The following is a 21,305-nucleotide window of genomic DNA, read 5'->3' on the forward strand; positions in this document are numbered from 1 at the left end:
TTTTATCGAACTCTCGTTCACTCACATTGGTATAGGTGCTACATCTATAGTATTTGACCTGAAATATCACAAAAAAATGTTGATGAGATATTCAAAAATAAAAAGGATATGAATTTTGGTTTGATAAGAATTACACTACCCAGGCCCTGCATTTGCGTCATAGCTCACATATTGGTGTTTCCATGACCAAAACTATATCATCAATTATAAAGCCAATTCAAAATATTTTTCAAAACATTTTCTAAAAACTGTTCAGGTTGACAACTGAAAGCAAGGATCTATAAAAGAGCCAGAGAGTATTATAAATCACAAGGACCCTACTAGTGACCTTTCTGTCAAAAGTTTCACTTATACTACGGTACGATACGGTACAGTAACTTACAGCTTCATTATCAGTGAGAAGGCAAACAACAGGCCAGTGGGTGTGAAGCATAGAGCAATACAACCAGATCAAAAGAATTTAAAAACTTACAACTAAAAAGGCTGGAATCGCGGAAGAAGAATGTGGGTCTAATTAAAGTATTAGTAATTAGGGTGTGGAATTCGAGGGACTGGATAACCAGTATAAAATTGTTACTCATCCATCCGTACCCCAAAAGTTTGTTTCCTTCCCTTTCAAAAAATTTGACAGCTCAAAGAAACGTAAATTTGGACACTGCCAAGCATAAATTCCAACCAACAAATTTGCACAATTTGAATTTTAACTAATTATTTGGAAAAAAGGATATTATTACTTACCAAAACTTCATAAATGACTTTCGATTATCCAGCGGAAATAATTGTCGAGACTATTCGTTACTTCCGCGTGGGTTATTTCGCAGCATTAAGTAACGAAACGTCTTGAAATGAGTCTCGGTTGTCACAGATACATAAATTTATTATATACATTTAATCGAGACTATTATTATTGACAATGGCGGCAGATTAGAATTGCCGAGAAGTAAAAAAAAAAATTTTTTTCTTTCACTCAATTAAAGTGAAGCTGGTCTTGAAATTATTGTACGTTTTAGGATGTAATCTTCTAGAGCATGCAACTGATCATGTTCACAAGCCTGAAAAAAGTGACAAGGCTCCTCTCTGGCATTGCATGGCATGAATGGTTCACGATTGGCCTTGTTAAGTTGTTTTTATTGACATTGTTAACTTGGATGGGTTTTTGCTTGGCTTGTCCTGCTGGATTATGAAATGAATGAACCCCAGCCCCAGGTCCCAATCATACATCATCACGATGTCAAGCTATTACGAACTTTGTGCTTATACCTTGACTGCAGAAGCCACTATTCTTGAAGTTGAAGCGATTTTATTGGATTGTATGTTGGCGAATACAGAAAGACTAAACATTCTGTCAAAGCCTCTGATTGGCTGTATTCGCCCAACGTACAATCCAATAAAAATGCTTCATTTACAAACTTCCATGATAAAAGAAAGGTGGTTATTGCAGTCAAGGTATAAAAGTTCATGATAGCATGTTGACATTGTGAAGATTCAATCATACGGCCCAATTCAATGGAAGTGCAACAGTCCTAATAGGCATACATATGATAGATTGTTCAAAGTAGGTTTGAGTTGAGAACTGAACTGGCACTTTGTAAATTAAACGAATATAAATGTATCATTTTTAAGGATTTTATTAAACAACTTTCAACATGGCTGGATTTGATTCAAAGAACATGATGGTACACAACCCCGAAACTGCCATGTGTAGCCAGGTTTTATTAGCTTGTGAAAGAGGAAAGTTTGAATATTTTGAAGAATATCTAGATGTAAGTTGGTTATTGTCTCCCTTTAGTTTTCTCAGTTCTACCCTGTGTCCAGGGGCGCATCTAAGAAATACCTGAAGAGGGGCCAAAAATCTCTCCGGTGCAAGGGCCAAAGGGCTAAAGCCCCTTGATGCCAAGAAATGAAATGAATGGAGTTTTATGTCCTACTTTTCAGCACCATGTGGGCTAATGAAGACGGGCAACGCCATGCAGGGTGCGATGAGGGAAATTTTGCCAGAACAGCAGAATTAGCCTGCTCTTTTTTTCGATTTCCAACTGTTGAGGGATCTTTAACGTGCACAGCCTGTAGCACACTGGGGGCCTCAGTATACCTTTATGCGAGGGGTCTGAGGGCTGCCAGAGGTCTTCTAGAAGACAACAGATTTGAAATAGCCCGAGGTGAATTTTGAGAATTTAAGTTCTTATCTTATCTTCAAAATTAAATTACCAAGTTTTCTCGTCCAATTATTTGGGAAACAGGGACTTGGAGTGTCAAATCAGATATTTATTTATGAATATTTTATATTAATTCTAGAATAACGTTATAAATATTAATGAACAAGACTCCAATGGTTCTACTGCTTTACATTTTGCAGTTGCTCAAAACAATGTAAGTGTTAAAATTCTCATTTTTGGGTTTTGGGATGGTTATTTTTTTTTACACATCTGCCACTGTTTTATATTCCCTCTCTTCTGATTCTGTTTTTTTTCTACGTTTAGGTGAAATGTGTAGATTTGATATTAAGAAAAGAGGCTGATGCAAATGTTAAAGATGAATGTGGCTGCACCCCTTTAATATTAGCAGTGGGTAAATACACTTCTATTTTATTAAAAATTTCAATCATTTAAAGGGGCCAACCTCCGTGGTGACTTCATCAGTAAAATTCTTGTTGGATTCTTTTCCAGGACGCTATGCAAGTTCAGCTGTGGGTGAGGTTTTATTGAAGAATGGTGCAAAAATTAATACAGTAAATAATTGGGGGAATACAGCTTTACATTCTGCAGTCCATGCTGGCGACATACGTAAGTTACATTAGTTTGGGGAGATGCAACTTAAAATCAACCAATAAAAAAATTCTTCGGCTGAAGATATATATCGTAAAGCAGGTAAATGCCACAAATGCCCTTCATTGCACACTGCATAAGAATTCTTGACTTCATTGTCACAATAAGATATGGAACAGTAAGATATAAAGCTGTTAATATTAACATTCTAAAAGAATATTTATCTCTTGGTGATAATTTTCGCATTTTGCTCAGCTATTTTTAAGTTATGAAGCTCAAAATAAGCCTGGCCATTTATTCTTGAAACGATCTTAGCGCTAGGATGTCCTAGAATCAATGTTAGAAGATAAGAACCTAAGACATCCTAGCGCTAAGATTGTTTCGAGAATACGTGACCAGTAGTATTATTAAGCTGAAAATAAGCCTGTAGCATCGCTTTTCAGGATTAAAAATTTTCATTGAATCTTGATTTTTAGATTGTGTTCAGTTATTATTGAAATATGGTGTAGACCCTGCTATGAAGAATAAGAGAGGTAAAACAGCATTAGATATAGCAGAGGACAAAGATCATACAGAATTAATAACACTTTTAGCTAGTAAGTCTTTTGATTCATTGACACTTGAACACTTGATAAAGAAGGAGAAAGAAGACAAGGGCAATAACTCCTCAATATTATAATGTTTATATTGTAGCTGTCAGTAATGTAAGATGTGCCCACTGTAATAAGAAAGGAGACAAGGGCAATAACTCCTCAATATTATAATGTTTATATTGTAGCTGCTAGTAATGTAAGATATGCTCACTGTAATAAGAAAGGAGACAAGGGCAATAACTCCTCAATATTATAATGTTTATATTGTAGCTGCTAGTAATGTAAGATGTGCTCACTGTAATAAGACAAGGGCAATAACTCCTCAATATTATAATGTTTATATTGTAGCTGCTAGTAATGTAAGATATGCTCACTGTAATAAGAAAAGAGACAAGGGCAATAACTCCTCAACATTATAATGTTTATATTGTAGCTGTCAGTAATGTAAGATGTGCCCACTGTAATAAGAAAGGAGACAAGGGCAATAACTCCTCAATATTATAATGTTTATATTGTAGCTGCTAGTAATGTAAGATGTGCTCACTGTAATAAGAAAAGAGACAAGGGCAATAACTCCTCAACATTATAATGTTTATATTGTAGCTGTTAGTAATGTAAGATATGCTCACTGTAATAAGAAAAGAGACAAGGGCAATAACTCCTCAATATTATAATGTTTATATTGTAGCTGTCAGTAATGTAAGATGTGCCCACTGTAATAAGAAAAGAGACAAGGGCAATAACTCCTCAATATTATAATGTTTATATTGTAGCTGCTAGTAATGTAAGATGTGCTCACTGTAATAAGAAAGGAGACAAGGGCAATAATCTGAAACTATGTACAGGATGTAAGACTGTGCATTATTGTAGTAAAGAGTGTCAGAAATTAGACTGGAAATACGGCCACAAACAACTCTGTTCAGGTTGGTGCTTCTTTAACAGGTCTAAAACCAGAGCGTTGGTTCTTTACAGATCTCATCTTCACTCATAATTCCTTTTGACCCAGCAATAAATGGGTATGGATAATCCAGGAAAGATCAAGGTTTGGAGCAAGTAGTGTATTTCCACCTCTTTAAAATAAGAACGTTTTTGACTCAAACTACCATTTCAAATTTCATATTTAATTTTGATATCATTTCATCTCTAGGTTATGTGTTAACGTCCACCATAATGAAACCGCCTAGCTCCAGTGATCTACGAAAATTATCCAAGAAGAAGTTTATCGTAAAAGTCCAACTTCCTTTGAGTGAGTCGAGTTATTGTCAACTTATAAATAGACACATTTTGGCCTATTGCTTGCTTCTTGGTGAACTTTCTGGATTAAGTCTTGAACAGTGGATTTGAGTATAGGAAGAGAGTAATTTGTTTCATATTATTTCGCCTTGTTTCTATATCATTTCATTTCATATTACATATTCTTTTCATTTGCTTTCTTTCATATCACTTTGCATTATCGTTTCACTTCACTCCATATATCATTTTGTTTTATATTATTTCAATTTCATATCATTTCATTATGTTTCATGTCATATTACCTCAATAATTGAGGCTCAATTACATTCGTATTTCGTCTATATCGTATCTTACTCTTTCCTCTCATTTCATTTAGTTTTATTTCATCGCCTAATTGACCACAATCTATTATAGATATAATGTCTCAAGCTATTGACGGTGGCTGTATGGTTTATAACAGAAATAAAGCTTTCTTACATTTACTTAATCCTATTAACCAAGATAGAGGTAGGTGAGGTCAGGGGCCACTTACTTCAGTCTGGTTCAGTCATCTGATTGGTCAATGATTTTAAACTGGCATTATTGACCAATCAGTTAACTGATCTTGGATCAAATTTAAGGATTAAGCCTTCCAATTATTCACTTAAAAAGCTAATAGAGCTTAATTATAACTATCTGTATCTCCTTTTCAATTTGAAAATATTACTTCTAGTTCATCTACGATGAAATAAAGAGATCACAGGCAGAATGATGACAGTCTAATTTTTATTAAGAATCCATTTCTCTTTCAGCTTTTAAAGTGATAACAGATAAAATCAAAAAAGATGGTTTTATGGGATTGAAGGCATATTTTTGGGCCGAAATAGACACTAAAAATAGCAACAGAGTGAAAATATTTTATCGTGAGCCAACGGTGTTCCAAGACTGGTAGAATGGAAGAACACTTTAGGGAAATATGTATCTATGAAAATACAGTATTAGCTTAGTCATTAAAACTAGCTTGAATCAAACATGTCTGTGAAAAAATAATGGTGAACATATTGAAGTTTTTTTTATGAAAGATCCGTCCTTTTGTCAGTGATTTTATTTTGTTTTGATATTTAACCTAATTGAATATTCATTGGATATTGGCAAACAAGATGAGTCTATTTTATTTTGGGGTAGAATAGATAGTAATTGAAACTGTATGAGGCAGAATTATATTGTGATTATTCTACCTTATCTACCTCAAAATAAAGTGGACTGGTCTAAATAAGTGTCTCATTCTGAAGTGCTAATTTTGTTTTTTGTGTGTGATCTAGTCCTTTTTGAATGTAAATTTTTTTTTTTCAGTTTATACCAAAGAAAATAAAAAATTTTCTTAGAATTTTTATTTTTCTGTCTTTTGAAGTTGAGCAAAGATATTTATATCCATTTGTGTCCAATTAAAAACACAAGTAGTCCACTTTATTTGGACGTAGTATAAGTAGTAATCACCACACCATGTTTCAGGTTCTGTTTTAATATTTCTATATCTCTCTACAATTGATGTATTGATCACTATTTTAACAGTGGTATTTCTATATGACTCTACAATTGATGTATTGAGCGCTATTTTAACAGTGGTATTTCTATATCTCTCTTCAATTGATGTTTTGAACACTAAACAGAGAAAATATTTCGTTTTTGTAAAAATTTAATAGATAAAAACATAACAAGATATAAGAATAATTAGTTTGGAACAGATTGTACAAATTTGATAAATTCTGCAGCAACACGAGCTGGATCTTCCCATTGAGGATAATGTCCAATTTTACTGTCTAATTCCACCAACTTGTGTTGAGGTACCAATTTTCTATAATTTAAAACAAAACATTAGACTTAAAACTTCAGTAGAGACACAGGCTGAAATAGATCAGTTGTCTGAAGATCTCTACTTGTCAAACTTCAGTAGGGACACATGCTGAAATAGATCAGTTGTCTGAAGATCTCTACTTGCCAAAATACAGTAGAGACACAGGCTGAAATAGATCAGTTGTCTGAAGATCTCTACTTGTTAAAATACAGTAGGGACACTTACTTAAAAACCTGATTAAATTGGGGTGAAGGGTTGACAGGATCTGCTGGTCCATAGATCATTTGAACTGAAACAAATAATAAATCATAATATCTTCATGATCTTTGACCTAATGACCTACTATTTTGTGTCCAAAGTTTATGTTTATCAGCAGTTTATGACAAACTTCATCTTATACCTTGACTGCATTATCCGCCTTACTTGTATCACATAAGTTTGTTAATGCAACGATTTGATTGGATTGTACACTAGCAAATACAGCCACTAAAAGTCCTCGACAGAAGGATGGTAAACAATATGGCTGTCTAAATCTAAGGCTCTGATTGGCCATATTCGCTAGAACACAATCCAATCAAATCGTTGCACTTACAAACTAACATGATACAAGAAAAGTACCTGTAGAAATCAAGGTATTGGTACAAAGATCATAATAGCTTCACATATAATCAGTCTCTTTCAGCTCCTTCCCCCCCCCCCTCTCCCCCTTGGCACATTGGGCTGGTAACAGGCCTGATATTACCTGGAATATCTATAGATTTTAAAGCACCGACCCATCTTTCATTATATTTCTTTCTTTCTGGTAAGAAATTGATCACACTGAAAATAAAAGGTTTGATAGAAGCAAATCAATTTCTCTTGGATCCCGTCTATCAGCTGAATTTTGTTCACACATCTTGGAAAAGTGATAAAAGCACAGAGAACCTTGGACTCAGTCCTTGAAGATCCTGTCTATCACTTGGTTCTTAGACAAACATCTTGGCATTGATCTTCAGATAATGGTTCTCAATGATCCTGTCTACCAGCTGATCCTTGGCAAAACCTCTGAACATTGATATTTTCCAGTTTATTCATACCTAGTTAAAGCTGGACCAACTGGAATAAGGAAGAAAATTTTGACCAGTGGTATGTATACTTACTCTGCTAAAACACCAGTACCATCTTTATATCTTAAACAAACCCAAAATTCCCACATTTCATCAGCTGTAGGTTTATTGGTCCCAAACACCTCGGAAAACCTATTAATAAAAATCCATACATACTGCATAATTTTGAAAGATTTTGTCGTTTAAAGCCTGTGAATTCAATCATATTTGAACAATAATTAACCACTCAAAGACATTCAAATTTATTTACACCCAATGATGTTAATTATAGATATAAGATTTTGTCAATGTTGTTTCTTAATATATTCAACATTGCCAAGGCACATTCAATAATATTAGAGAACTCATTTGATAAATACTGTTATTAAATAACAAGGAAAATTATGAATAACACTTACCCTATACTAAATATATTATAAAAAACAAACTTGGATAAAAACCTTCCTAAAACCGGATACAATAAAACCTAAAAAATACAATTGAAAGAAAAAAAACACAGCCATTTTCTACAAGGATAACAACTTATGTTCAAAAATTAGAATCCTTTCTACCAGTTGGTCCTTGACCAAACCCCTTGTTATGATTCTACAAGGATAACAACTTGGGTTAAAAAATTAGAATCCTTTCTACCAGTTGGTCCTTGACCAAACCCCTTGTTATGATTCTACAAGGATAACAACTTAAGTTCAAAAATTAGAGTCCTTTCTACCAGCTGGTCCTTGACCAAACCCCTTGTTATGATTCTACAAGGATAACAACTTGGGTTCACAAGGATACAGTCTGCAAGCTAGTCCTTGGCCAAACCTCTTAACATTGATCTTTCTTGGATTATCCATACCCATTTTCAGCTGGGTCGACTGAGTTATGAGTGAAGAAAATCTACCTTTTGAAGAAATCGTGGGTGATGGGTATCTTGAAATATACCTGAAAGAAATAAGAAACAATTTGACTATGACAAAGACGCCTATGGTTCCTGTAATTCAACCTAAACTAAGTGTTTGACAATGCCACTAATCACAAAACATCCCAGGTTGGGAACAAGGGCCTTAAACAATCATAAAAGGCTAGACTCATTGAAAATACAAAAATTTTTTATGTTGCAAATATTCTCACCTCCATTCAACATACTTAAAGATTTAATTGTAACTCCTTTTATTTCATTTTTCTTCTGTCTGTAATATAAAATACAAGTTTAAAGGGATGAAGTCACCAAGGTATTTGCTTTACCAGCTGAGAGAGCTCAATTTTGACCATGCATGTCACTTTTTAAATCAAGATCTACAGTCAGATTCTCATGTAATTCAACAAAAACATAATATTCCATTTTGATTATTAAAGTTATGAAACAAGTTTGGAAAATTGAAACTAAAACAGTTTTATTCAATTGATTGCATGTTTCAGATATACAATCCTCATCAGGACAGTTTTATTAAGAATGTACAAAATTGGGCTTTGAACTCATAAGCAAAGTAAGTGAATTTAGGATATAAAAGTAAACAAATGATAAGAAAATGACCAACCTAGCTAATATTTCTAATGCTACTGTATCACCATAATCATGAGATAATAGATGAACTTTATGTACTTGTAAGTGTTGTAGTAGATATAAACTGATATCAGCCTGTTCTGTTATAGTATAATTATAACCTATCTAAAATATATAGCATAGGGTTAAATATAAACTGATATCAGCCTGTTCTGTTATAGTATAGTTATAACCTATCTAAAATATATAACATAGGGTTAAATATAAACTGATATCAGCCTGTTCTGTTATAGTATAGTTATAACCTATCTAAAATATATAGCATAGGGTTAAATATAAACTGATATCAGCCTGTTCTGTTATAGTATAGTTATAACCTATCTAAAATATATAGCATAGGGTTAAATAAAAACTGATATCAGCCTGTTCTGTTATAGTATAGTTATAACCTATCTAAAATATATAGCATAGGGTTAAATAAAAACTGATATCAGCCTGTTCTGTTATAGTATAGTTATAACCTATCTAAAATATATAGCATAGGGTTAAATAAAAACTGATATCAGCCTGTTCTGTTATAGTATAGTTATAACCTATCTAAAATATATAGAATAGGGTTAAATATAAACTGATATCAGCCTGTTCTGTTATAGTATAGTTATATATAACCTATCTAAAATATATAGCATAGGGTTAAATATAAACTGATATCAGCCTGTTCTGTTATAGTATAGTTATAACCTATCTAAAATATATAACATATGGTTAAATATAAACTGATATCAGCCTGTTCTGTTATAGTATAGTTATAACCTATCTGAAATATATAGCATAGGGTTACATATAAACTGATATCAGCCCGTTCTGTTATTGTATAGTTATAACCTATCTAAAATATATAACATAGGGTTAAATATAAACTGATATCAGCCTGTTCTGTTATAGTATAGTTATAACCTATCTAAAATATATAGCATAGGGTTAAATATAAACTGATATCAGCCTGTTCTGTTATAGTATAGTTATAACCTATCTAAAATATATAGCATAGGGTTAAATATAAACTGATATCAGCCTGTTCTGTTATAGTATAGTTATAACCTATCTAAAATATATAGCATAGGGTTAAATATAAACTGATATCAGCCTGTTCTGTTATAGTATAGTTATAACCTATCTAAAATATATACCATAGGGACGTCTGGGTGTCTGCAATTCCACGAAAAATAAGATTGCAAATTGGAATAGTGCAAATTGATGCTTTCAGTGTCCCTGATACACATAAAGCACTCAAAAAACCTCTATACAATCCCTTTAATGTAAGCTATTGTTTTTTCAAGTATGATTTGATTTAACTGCTAAATGATTTACAACAAACATTTTGAGAAGTTTAATATCTCAAATAAAGAAATCTAAACTTACTGGTTTTTCACTGAAACCAAACCCAAGAAAATCAAACACAATAACATTTTTAAAATTATTCTTCAAATCTTCTACAATCTGCAATAAAAATATTTTCAAAAAATTGGATTTTTACTGGGCATGCTAAAACTCAATTCCAACTATCGGTAACACTATTCAATATAAAAAATGCCAAGTATAGTTCATATGCAATTGTCTTAAATTGTTCTTCAAACCTGTTATAATCTAGAATAAAATTGTGTTCATATAAAACAGTCATAATTTACCAGACATGATAGAAACAGTGAAGCTATCTGTATTTCTCTTTAATATCAAAATGCAAAATATAGTTCATCTACAATATAATGCAGATCAAACATAAGTGAGCTAGTGTCTAAATTTAAATAAAAATCTAAATATTTTTTATCAGATATCTCTCAGGTTGGCTTCCCTATAAATCTACCAACACAAAACATGGGGTGTACAGTTCACTGGAATCAAGGTAGTAATTACCAGAGAAAATCAATATCGAACGCAAATTCACAACCCTGTGAACGCAGTGTTTACAAGAAGTATCGAAAGGAGCATATCTAAAGTGGAAATTTACCAACCTTGACCCAATCATAGCTTGAAGAAGGAAAACCATGTAAACATAAAACACTACCTTCACCTTTACCTGGTATATCTGGTGAAAAAACTAATATTCAATTGTACAAATTAGCTACAGATTTTCTCATTTCAAATCTTCGGTCTTACAATAAGACACATTGAAGCATTTTCCTGATAAAAACTCTCTTATTATCCATGTAGGAATTGGGAATTAAAAAGGGACTATTCGTTATATTCTAGAATTATTAGCATGCCCCTAATGGAATTAGTTTGCTCCATTTCTTAAGTCAGACATCTGTATGTCTTGAGATACTACATAAACAGTAAGCATTTCTATAATCACAAGAACCAAAGACATGTGACTGAAAATTGAAAAGATTCAAATAGAAGCCATAAATGACCCCGAAAGCTTGAAAAATTCTTTACATTCCCTTTAATATCTCATAGTTACCTTTATAAAAAATGATTTTATTTTCATAAATTACATAGTCGCCTTCGTTTTGCCATTTTTCCAGATTTTTCGTCAGGGGGGGTGGGGGGTAACATATAAAAATACCAATAAATATGGCCAATATCAGCGCTACAAATGTGGACACCATTTTGGAATGTTGCTACTAGTTACATTTCTGAAAAAAGTAGAAAAAATCCTTACATAAACCTTTGCACTTTATGATGTCATTATTATAAAGGCCTTAAGTTTCAGATTGACTGTAGAATTGCTCAGTAGGCAGTGAGTTGGATTGTCGTCTGCTAGCTATTAGGTGTCGTGGGTTCGAATCTTACTCAAGGTAAGAAAACTTCTGATGCCTGTGCTTTGGAGAGTCGGCATTTTGTTTGCTCTCACCCCGTAGTACATGAAGTTAATTTCCATGCATTTATCCCCTTTTAGATCTGCTTACTTACAAAGTTACATATTACTCCTTTTTATTGGGTCACCACCATATGTGCTCAAACATAAATGAATATGGGAAAAAATTGCCTAGTTTAGCATTACTATAATGAAATAGCTAAAAGAAATTATTGAAAGAATTTATTGATTGGAGACCTAAGTGCACTAAGTATCTGGGCCACATTAGGTCAGTAGGCTAATCATTATCTCCAATCACACTTAATTCAGAATATTGGAGGTGGTTCTATCTGGAAGAAACAATTGGAATACTCTGTCATTTCAAAAAAGTTTCAAATAAAATTTCAATTGCCTGCTAGTGCTATTTGTCATGTTATGGGTCCAAAGTTATGTAGGTTTTTGGTAATTTTACATTTATTAAATAAACACACTTCCCTCCCAGAAATTTTCAATGAAGACCCACATTTGCACTGAAAATTGTATTGGTTGGTATTTTCACCAACCCAAAGACAATCTAAGACTCACAGATTCTGAAAACAGTGTGGTGAGCAATAGAAATGCATTAAGAAAACGCCAAAGCAAAAATCTGATATGAAAGGATTAGCCAATTAAAGTAATTACACAGTTTTAATCCAATCACAGCTAATTTCCTGACAACTCGGGCAAGTAGGACACTAATTAATCCTAATTAGACGGTTGTCATGTAAAAACAATCACCAATTCGCAGTTATTTCGTTCAGCAATCAGCTCAACTCTTTCACCCTGCCTGCCATCAGCTGATATAAAGGGACATAACTCAATCTGAAACAGGAACTCGCCACTGTCACTACAAAACTTGCGCAGACACATCAACAAGGTTGCGAATGAAAACAACTCCAGAAAGAATGTCTTCAAAAACTAAAAAGATCGATGTAAGTAGATTCCATCCTTGATTTATTCAATATGAAAGCCATTTTCATGCAGAACATCGCCTCTTACTGCTGTTCCATGAAGATCGGATGTAATGGCTTTTAGAGATAGGTGGGAAATTGGATTTGGACTATCCCCCATCCCCACGGCTTCGACACAGCACCGGTTGTCAGCCATATGGATGGCGCTGAACAGCACAGATTGACCATATTTGAACATTTATATTTAGCAGTTGAATGTAGCTATAGGATCATATATGAGTTAAGCTCTAAGAACATCTAATGGCAATTTTCACTTAATAAATGAAATGATCTTATCCATAGCTCTGTGTCCTGCTTTCATTGAGACTTGTCTCCTAATAATGCTTATAACATAAGACTAAAGAATTAGAAGTAGTCATTTAACCCACCCTCACTGATCAATTGTGCTGTCAATAGTCTAAGTTGGACAAGAGGGAAAATTAAAAGTTTGCTTTGAAATGCTCTCTATCTGATTCAGCCCCTGTCCAAGAAAGTTCCAGTAAATCCTAAATATAAAGATGTCAAGTCAACTATCGATACAGGTAAGTTAACTTTACGGCATGCCTGTAGGCCTATAACTTTATCAATGTCAATTTCGCTGACCCGGCAAACTTTCCCTTATTGCTCACTGCATGGAATTGTCAGTCCTCATTAGTCCAGTCAGGTGCTGAAAAGTAGAACCTATAACTCCTTTTCATTTCTTGGCTAGAACCTTTTAGATTTCAATTGTGTGATCTTCATTTTTCAGGAAAAAGTCAAACAAAATATTTAGAGAAATTGGAAGAAATCAAAAAACGTAAGTGGACAAATTTATTTTGTTTTTATATTTTGAGATGGTCAACTATAAAAATTCTAAAGTAAAGGTCCTTTAAAAATTATTAAAAGATAGTAAAGAGTAGTTTTTGCTGTAAGTTTCGTTTTTTTTTAGATTACAAGTTCCGAAAAGATGAAATCTTCAAACGGATGAAAGTTGCCACATTTGTTCAACTGGTAAGTTCCTTCAGATGTTTCTCACAGTTTCTCAGAATTTTTGTAAGCAATGAATTTGTTCTTCAACCACATTTCCAACTAGGCTTGAAGCTGAATTTTCTGACCTGGAGGAGGGTTCAAACCCATGGCATCTAATGGCCTAGTAGATGACAAACCAACATGTTAACGACTAAGCTATTATGCTGTCATCAAATTAGTGTCAATATATGAGAAGGTCAAGGCCATTAAGTTTAATTTCCATGTGTTTTTTAACTTCTAGATTGTCCAAGTAGCAGAGTTTGATTCATTTCTTAATGATTTACCCACAGGTAAGTTAAAATTTTAATCAACTTCATTAATTATGATTTAATTATTATCTTTATCTAACTTATCTTCCCGACAGCATGTTCAAAACTATTCCATGTTTCTACCGTGTTTCACTGTAGCAGTTAAACATATTAGACACAGAGATGATAAATGTTGATGATGTCACATGATTTTCTTTAGCTTTAGGTTTTGTTTTGTAAATACGAACACACGAATAATATATGAACACAGGCATCCCCTCTCATATGAAAAATGTTGATTTAAAAGGCTGATTCGTAACTATACTTGCACACCTCACCTTTAGATAAAACTCACCTCTGGGTAATTACGAAAGAAGGGAATTAGGGTGTTATGCATGGACACTCTTAGTTCTGAACTGGCTTATTGGTTAAAATTCTATTTTTTATTTAAATTTGTCAGAATGTGGTGATATGATGACTGATAGACCGACAACTACAGATATTGAGGTGGAGACAATACAGAATAGTACAGACGTCACTACAGACAGAACTGATACACATACAGATACCCCTTCTACAGTCCCTTCAGCATCTACTGTCCCTGATTCTTCTAGATCTAGACTAGAACAGTAAGTCTTTATCAAATCATCTTCACAATGTCAACCTATGACAAACTTCCAGCTTCACAATGTCAAGCTATGATGAATTTCATCTCCATAATGTCAAGCTATTACAAACTTCATCTTCGCAATGCCAAGCTATTACGAATTTCGGCTCATACCTTGACTGCAATAGCCACCTTTCATGTATCACAGAAGTTTGAAAATGCAATGATTTGATTGGATTGTACGCTAGCGAATACAGCCAATCAGAGTCCCCAACAGAAAGGCTGTAGATAATAAGCGATATATCATATACCTTTTTAGTTTTAAATCATAATTTTCTAGAGTTATAAAAGGTGTAGGAGAAATAGATGTAGACCATCCTAAACCAACATCCAGACCTCTGCCATTAGGAGATAAAAAACCTTATTTATTACTGGATGTTAGAGAACGAGACGCTTTTGATGCCTGCCATTTAATATCAGGTATGTGGAATTTTATTTATGGATTTGAATGCAATGACAAAAATATCTTTAAGCCTTTCAACACTAGGGGTTACCTAATTGACCACATAAGTATGTGATATATCTTCGCAAGAAGCCTGTGATGTAGCAGTTATCAAGTGACATCACATAAGCTATAAGACTTTATGAGATAAAGGTATATGATGTTTTATGATTTTTACACTCAGTGTTCAAAGGGTTCAAAAAGAGATTTTCAAGTGGTCAGTTCCACTGTACCCTATTCCTACTTTGATAGACCTTTCACTGATTAATTTAAGACTGGATTGTGTTGTCTACTGTTTTGGAGGAAGTAGACGATATATCCAGTCCTTTTTGCTAATAGTTTTGCAAGGGTTATCTCCCATCTGTCATGTTATACAGAACTAAAAGTCTAAACTCTTTGCCTGTTTTGGATTTTCATGTAATTTGATGTGTCATCTTAAATAAACTTTATTTTATTTTATTTCAGCTAAAAGTTATCCAACGGCCATGTTGGCTAGATCTGTAAATTATGAAACTAAAGACATGTTAAATTATGTATCCTTTCACAAACTTATCAACTATGGGATTTAATACATCTATGCTTCTACAAGACTGCCTAATCCAAGAACTGCCTAATCCAAGAACTGCCTAATCCAAGAACGCCAAACTCTGCACATTGGTCATCATTTTTACTGTGTTCTTTTAAAAAAAAAGTTTTGAAACACCTTGCATTATTTTTCGCAAAATTTACTGTCATCTGATTGGTTGATAAAGTTACAACTTTAAAATGGACAAATCAAATTGCTGTATTTCTTTACTTAAAATATTCCAGTTATTTGATTGATTGCACATTGGTCAACATTTTTAGTGTGTTCTTTCAATAAAAAATTTCTGAAACACCTTGCATTATTTTTCGCAAAATTTACTGTCATCTGATTGGTTGATAAAGTTATAACTTTAAAATGGACGAATCAAATTGCTGTATTTCTTTTCTTAAGATATTCCAGTTATTTCATTGGTTGATCATTTAAATTGATGTGTTTTTTTTTTAAATGAATTTCTAAAAATTATGAGAAAGTTGTATTCCTTAACCCGACCATTAGAAAAATCAAGAGGGTAAAATAATAGTACTGTATGATGAAGATGAAACTCTAACGCCTAGAGCAGCTACTACCCTAGTACAGAGAGGATATGATAATCTATTCATGTTATCAGGAGGTAGGTTATTTATTATTCTTGAATCTTAGTGATTGAACCTTACTAGGGCTGCAACGATTCACCATGGAATTGATGAACCGGGATTCGTTCCTTCTTATCGTTGCATTGCGGAAGAAAAAAATAATCGCGATACATCGGCCTGATTCTCATAAATATAATTAACTCCCTTTAATGACTAATAGCACGGAATCCTCGCGTATTTTAGAAATTGTGTCATGTTCAAATGTTAAAAAATGCTTTTCACGTATTAATTTGTCTTCAGCATTTTTAATTTTGTTATAAACAATGAAAAGAGAATATGCCAAGTGGAAGATAAACGCATGGGATCTGATATAAACTTTTTCCTTTTCCAACGTAATATGTGTTTGCATAGTCATAAAATAATTCCACGAAGCTGTATTGGATGGTTTGGTATTTTATTTATTTTTGTCAGTCCTTGTGTGTAACAAATGATGAAAAGTGAATTTTGTACTTCTAAGCGCGCCAAAATAATTTAGACTGTGTTAAAATGTTATTTATTATCAGTTTTCTTTTTCTTTCCCTTTTAATCAAAGAATCGCGATTTATTATCGCAATAAATTGTATCGTTGAACGAGTATCGTTGAACGAGTATCGTTCAGTGTATCGGATCGCCACTTTAGGAATCGTTGCAGCCCTAAACCTTACTGTATAATTTACTAAAATATTGTTTAAGACTTTAAAGGCTTAGGGATATAAGGGATTGGCATAAACTGTTTTCCAAAACATAACTTATATTGGTGTATACTTTCATTTGTAAAGTAGTAAAGATAAAATCTTTAAGCGGTAAAATTACGCGTTGTTAAAAATTCTGCCACTCCTAATTCTGAAAATAACTTCTAAGTTTATGAGTTCTTTTTTATTTGAGATCCACTATGATAAGTAGGCCTACTGTATGCAGGGTATAATTGTAAATTTGGTAAATGGTTACATGGTTTCTGTAATCAAGTTTTTTTTTTTCTCCTACAAGCTTAAGTTTTTTTTTTTAATCTCCTACAGGCTTAAGAGTAGCGTATAAATATTTCCCAGAAGGCTTCATTACTGGAACGCCTCCTACATCCGTCACAGAGAAGAAACAACCAAAAGAAATCGAAGCTGCGACAGACGCAGATTTTACTCAATCAGATTTAGATAATTTATCACTGTATCTTGAAAATCCTCTTGATAATGGTAAGTTGTTCATTGTTTTTCGGGGGATTTGGGGTGGGGTTTTTATGTCAAAAATTACAAAAAAATTGAGAGTGAGAAAGCCCTCATATTCATCGTGGAGTTTGAGTTTGGATGTATTGGACACTTTAATGTTGATGAGAGAAGTTCAATTTGATTGGATTCTTTACCAGAATATGAATGTAGATCGTTTTTCCCTTCAAATTTTTCCTTCTTATTTGGCAAAATTTTTCCCTGTAAAATTTTCTGTTTTTTGTCCTCCAAAATTTCTGTTTTTTTCTGTAGAATCCAAATATTCCAGACTGCATTCAGGTACCAATTGTTGTTTTTGAAAGTTGGCATGGCTTGAGTCTTGTATATCCCTGTTCAAACTGATTCAAATTCACTGCCCTCTTTCTTGAGTTGCATGTTAATCAAACTAAGTAATTTATTTAGCCATACTTCTTTATAAAATTTGAGCTTGAGCATGGTCTTTTGCTTTTTTGTCTGTTTCTGTATCATGATGTACATTTTAAATTCCCTCAGAGAATTGCATACTCATAAGACTGAAGATCTTGGGTGGGATCTCATTTTAATTCGTATACCATGAAAAAAAAATTTGTTATTTTATTAATTTTTTTTTTATTATTTATTTATTTATTTATTTATTTATTTATTTATTTATTTATTTATTTATTTATTTATTTATTTATTTATTTTATTCAATTTATTCAATTTATTTATTTAATTATTTAATTTTATTTATTTATTTATTTATTTATTTATTATTTTTTTTTATTATTTTATATTTATTATGTATGTGCATGACTATTTGAATAAAAATACAGCTATAGATATTCTTTATTACGATATGTGTACAAGCTTATCTTGTAAATGTTGTCAATGTGATGCACAGGAATTATGTAAGATGAAATATCCACAGATGTCTGACTGAAAATTGGAATGGTGCAAATGGATGCTATCAGTGTCCCTGACTCATAAACAATTTAAAAAACATCTTTACAATCTCTCTAATGGATAATCAAAATAAAGGTCAAAGTTTTGACCTATGGTATGAAGAAAACTCTCATAAATCTGATGAATTAAATGAATATTATCTATTTTAGGTCGCTCGTCAAAAGCTAGTTCTATGTCCAGCAGAATGAGTACTTCGTCTATCTCCACCAGTCGGTCTATCAACAGTGTACGCAGCGAGGCCAGTATACATTCCAAACCATTTAAGGTCAGTTAACCACAGAGAATATTCTCTTTGTCAATTCCTCAAACCGATTCAGAAAGATTAGGTTGTATACCGCATTTCCAATGAGACGTCTGTGGTTCCTGCAATTCTCTAAAACTAAAGGTTTGATGGTTCTATGTGAAAAAGCATATTTTGTGGAATTGCAGGAACCATAGACGTCTGATTGAAGAATGGAATGGTGCAAATTGATGCTATCAGTGTCCCTGATACACATATAAAAAGTTTAGAAAACTTCTTGACAATCTCTTGTGTTATAATAATAATAATTGTATTATTGTTTGTAGTTCTGATATTCATCACACTCGGAAATCAAAATTATTGTAAGTTAAAAATATAGCGCTTGTCTCCCTTTGTGTATTAAGCTTTAAGACTGCTTTAATGCTTTGAATTTTGTATGGCTTTAATATAGAAAACTCTTTTGTTTTTTATGAAAAAAATTGAAAAAAGGAATTTTGCATACTTTTTCATGAGCTCTGCCTTGAAATTTGCTTTTGCGCTTGTTTTCATTTTATACTACTCTATTTATTTTGGTGATTTTAATTTTGATTTCTTTTTCTAAGTTTAATTAGAATTTTACATTGACTATTATTTCAAAATTATTCAGTGAAAAATTAATTTCTTTTTTCATATATTTCAATCGAAATAACTGTTACCATTAAACCCTTAACACTTTTCAAATGCTGTATTATCATCTTAGTAAATTTTCAAGTCCATTCCGAAATAAATTTTAATTCCACAATGAAATAAAAAAAAATTATTTTTTCAGTGAAGAATTTCAACAAGTGCTCATTAATCAAGAATCAAAGTAGTCACCAAAAGAAGAACATCCAGTCACAAATTTTCCATTTCTTTGAACATTTTTATGAGAAAAAATGTTGCAAAATATTATTTACTTAGAAATATCTTGAATTATATTTACCTAAAACAGTCTTTGGATTGGTTGATGAAGCCTTAATTTTGCCTTTAGACCAATCAGATTAACAGGGTCTCAATTTGAAAAAAAGTATACAATTTTTTTGATGCGAGAAATGTATTGCATGAAGTTGATCTGAGCATTTTTACAAAATAGATTCCAGAACGCTCAAAATATTATGAAAATTTTCCAGGAACTTGCCGCCAAGTTTCAGCCATTTTGTTTTTGTGTCATTATTATTTATTTTAATATTTATATTATTTGTAAATAGAAATTGTAAATTGATTGTAAATAAATATCAAATTACCACAGGCATTTAACTCCATTTGATGCCATTAGTCCAATAAGATACAGAACAGTAGGATATAAAACTCCATTTGATGTCATTAGTCCAATAAGGTACAGAACAGTAGGATATAAAACTCTATTTCATTTCATTAGTCCAATAAGATACAGAACAGTAGGATATAGAACAGTAGTATATACAACTCTATTTCATTTCATTAGTCCAATAAAATACAGAACAGTAGTATATACAACTCTATTTCATTTCATTAGTCCAATAAGATACAGAACAGTAGGATATAAAACTTCATTTCATTTCATTTGTTCAATAAGATACAGAACAGTAGGATATAAAACTCTATTTCATTTCATTAGTTCAATAAGATACAGAACAGTAGGATATAAAACTCTATTTCATTTCATTAGTCCAATAAGATACAGAACAGTAGGATATAAAACTCCATTTCATTTCATTAGTACAATAAGATACAGAACAGTAGGATATAAAACTCCATTTCATTAGTCCAATAAGATACAGAACAGTATGATATAAGACTCTATTTCATTTCATTAGTCCAATAAGGTACAGAACAGTAGGATATAAAACTCTATTTCATTTCATTAGTCCAATAAGATACAGAACAGTAGGATATAAAACTCCATTTCATTAGTCCAATAAGATACAGAACAGTATGATATAAGACTCTATTTCATTTCATTAGTCCAATAAGGTACAGAACAGTAGGATATAAAACTCTATTTCATTTCATTAGTCCAATAAGATACAGAACAGTAGGATATAAAACTCTATTTCATTTCATTAGTCCAATAAGATACAGAACAGTAGAATATAAAACTCTATTTCATTTCATTAGTTCAATAAGATACAGAACAGTTGGATATAAAACTCCATTTCATTTCATTAGTCCAATAAGATACAGAACAGTAGAATATAAAACTCTATTTCATTTCATTTGTTCAATAAGATACAGAACAGCTGGATATAAAACTCCATTTCATTTCATTAGTCCAATAAGATACAGAACAGTAAGACATAAAACTACATTTCATTTTATTAGTCCAATAAGATACAGAACAGTAGGATATAAAACTCCATTTCATTTCATTAGTCCAATAACATACAGAACAGTAGGATATAAAACTCCATTCCATTAGCCCAATAAGATACAGAACAGTAGGATATAAAACTCCATTTTATTTCATTAGTACAATAAGATCAGAATAGTAGGATATAAATCTCGTCAGTGGAAGTCCAGCCATGTAGGTCAGCAAGTACTGGATTAAGATAAGATTTGAA

The 21,305-nt window shown here is 32.3% G+C and overlaps 2 protein-coding genes across 2 annotated transcripts; one reads left to right on the forward strand and one right to left on the reverse strand.

Moving 5' to 3' along the window:
• Positions 1-6,251: 6,251 nt before the first annotated feature.
• LOTGIDRAFT_222143 (hypothetical protein) lies at positions 6,252-11,626 on the reverse strand (the record flags this gene model as incomplete). The annotated part of the gene is made up of 11 exons (XM_009066663.1): positions 6,252-6,425; positions 6,651-6,714; positions 7,168-7,244; positions 7,565-7,663; positions 7,930-7,997; positions 8,415-8,455; positions 8,645-8,699; positions 9,048-9,178; positions 10,436-10,517; positions 11,030-11,115; positions 11,479-11,626. 11 exons carry the CDS (start codon positions 11,624-11,626, stop codon positions 6,302-6,304), a joined length of 975 nt encoding a protein of 324 aa, XP_009064911.1. The 3' UTR covers positions 6,252-6,301.
• Positions 11,627-13,284: 1,658 nt separating this feature from the next.
• LOTGIDRAFT_73843 (hypothetical protein) lies at positions 13,285-17,443 on the forward strand (the record flags this gene model as incomplete). Its single annotated transcript, XM_009066657.1, has 8 exons — positions 13,285-13,345; positions 13,552-13,599; positions 13,732-13,797; positions 14,559-14,688; positions 15,007-15,146; positions 15,634-15,701; positions 16,250-16,364; positions 17,382-17,443. Coding segments are annotated over 8 exons (690 nt in total), but the record flags the coding sequence as incomplete, so codon positions are not given.
• Positions 17,444-21,305: the final 3,862 nt, after the last annotated feature.

The sequence above is a fragment of the Lottia gigantea genome (genome assembly GCF_000327385.1).
Source record: "Lottia gigantea unplaced genomic scaffold LOTGIsca_79, whole genome shotgun sequence".
In the NCBI taxonomy this organism is placed as follows: domain Eukaryota; kingdom Metazoa; phylum Mollusca; class Gastropoda; family Lottiidae; genus Lottia; species Lottia gigantea.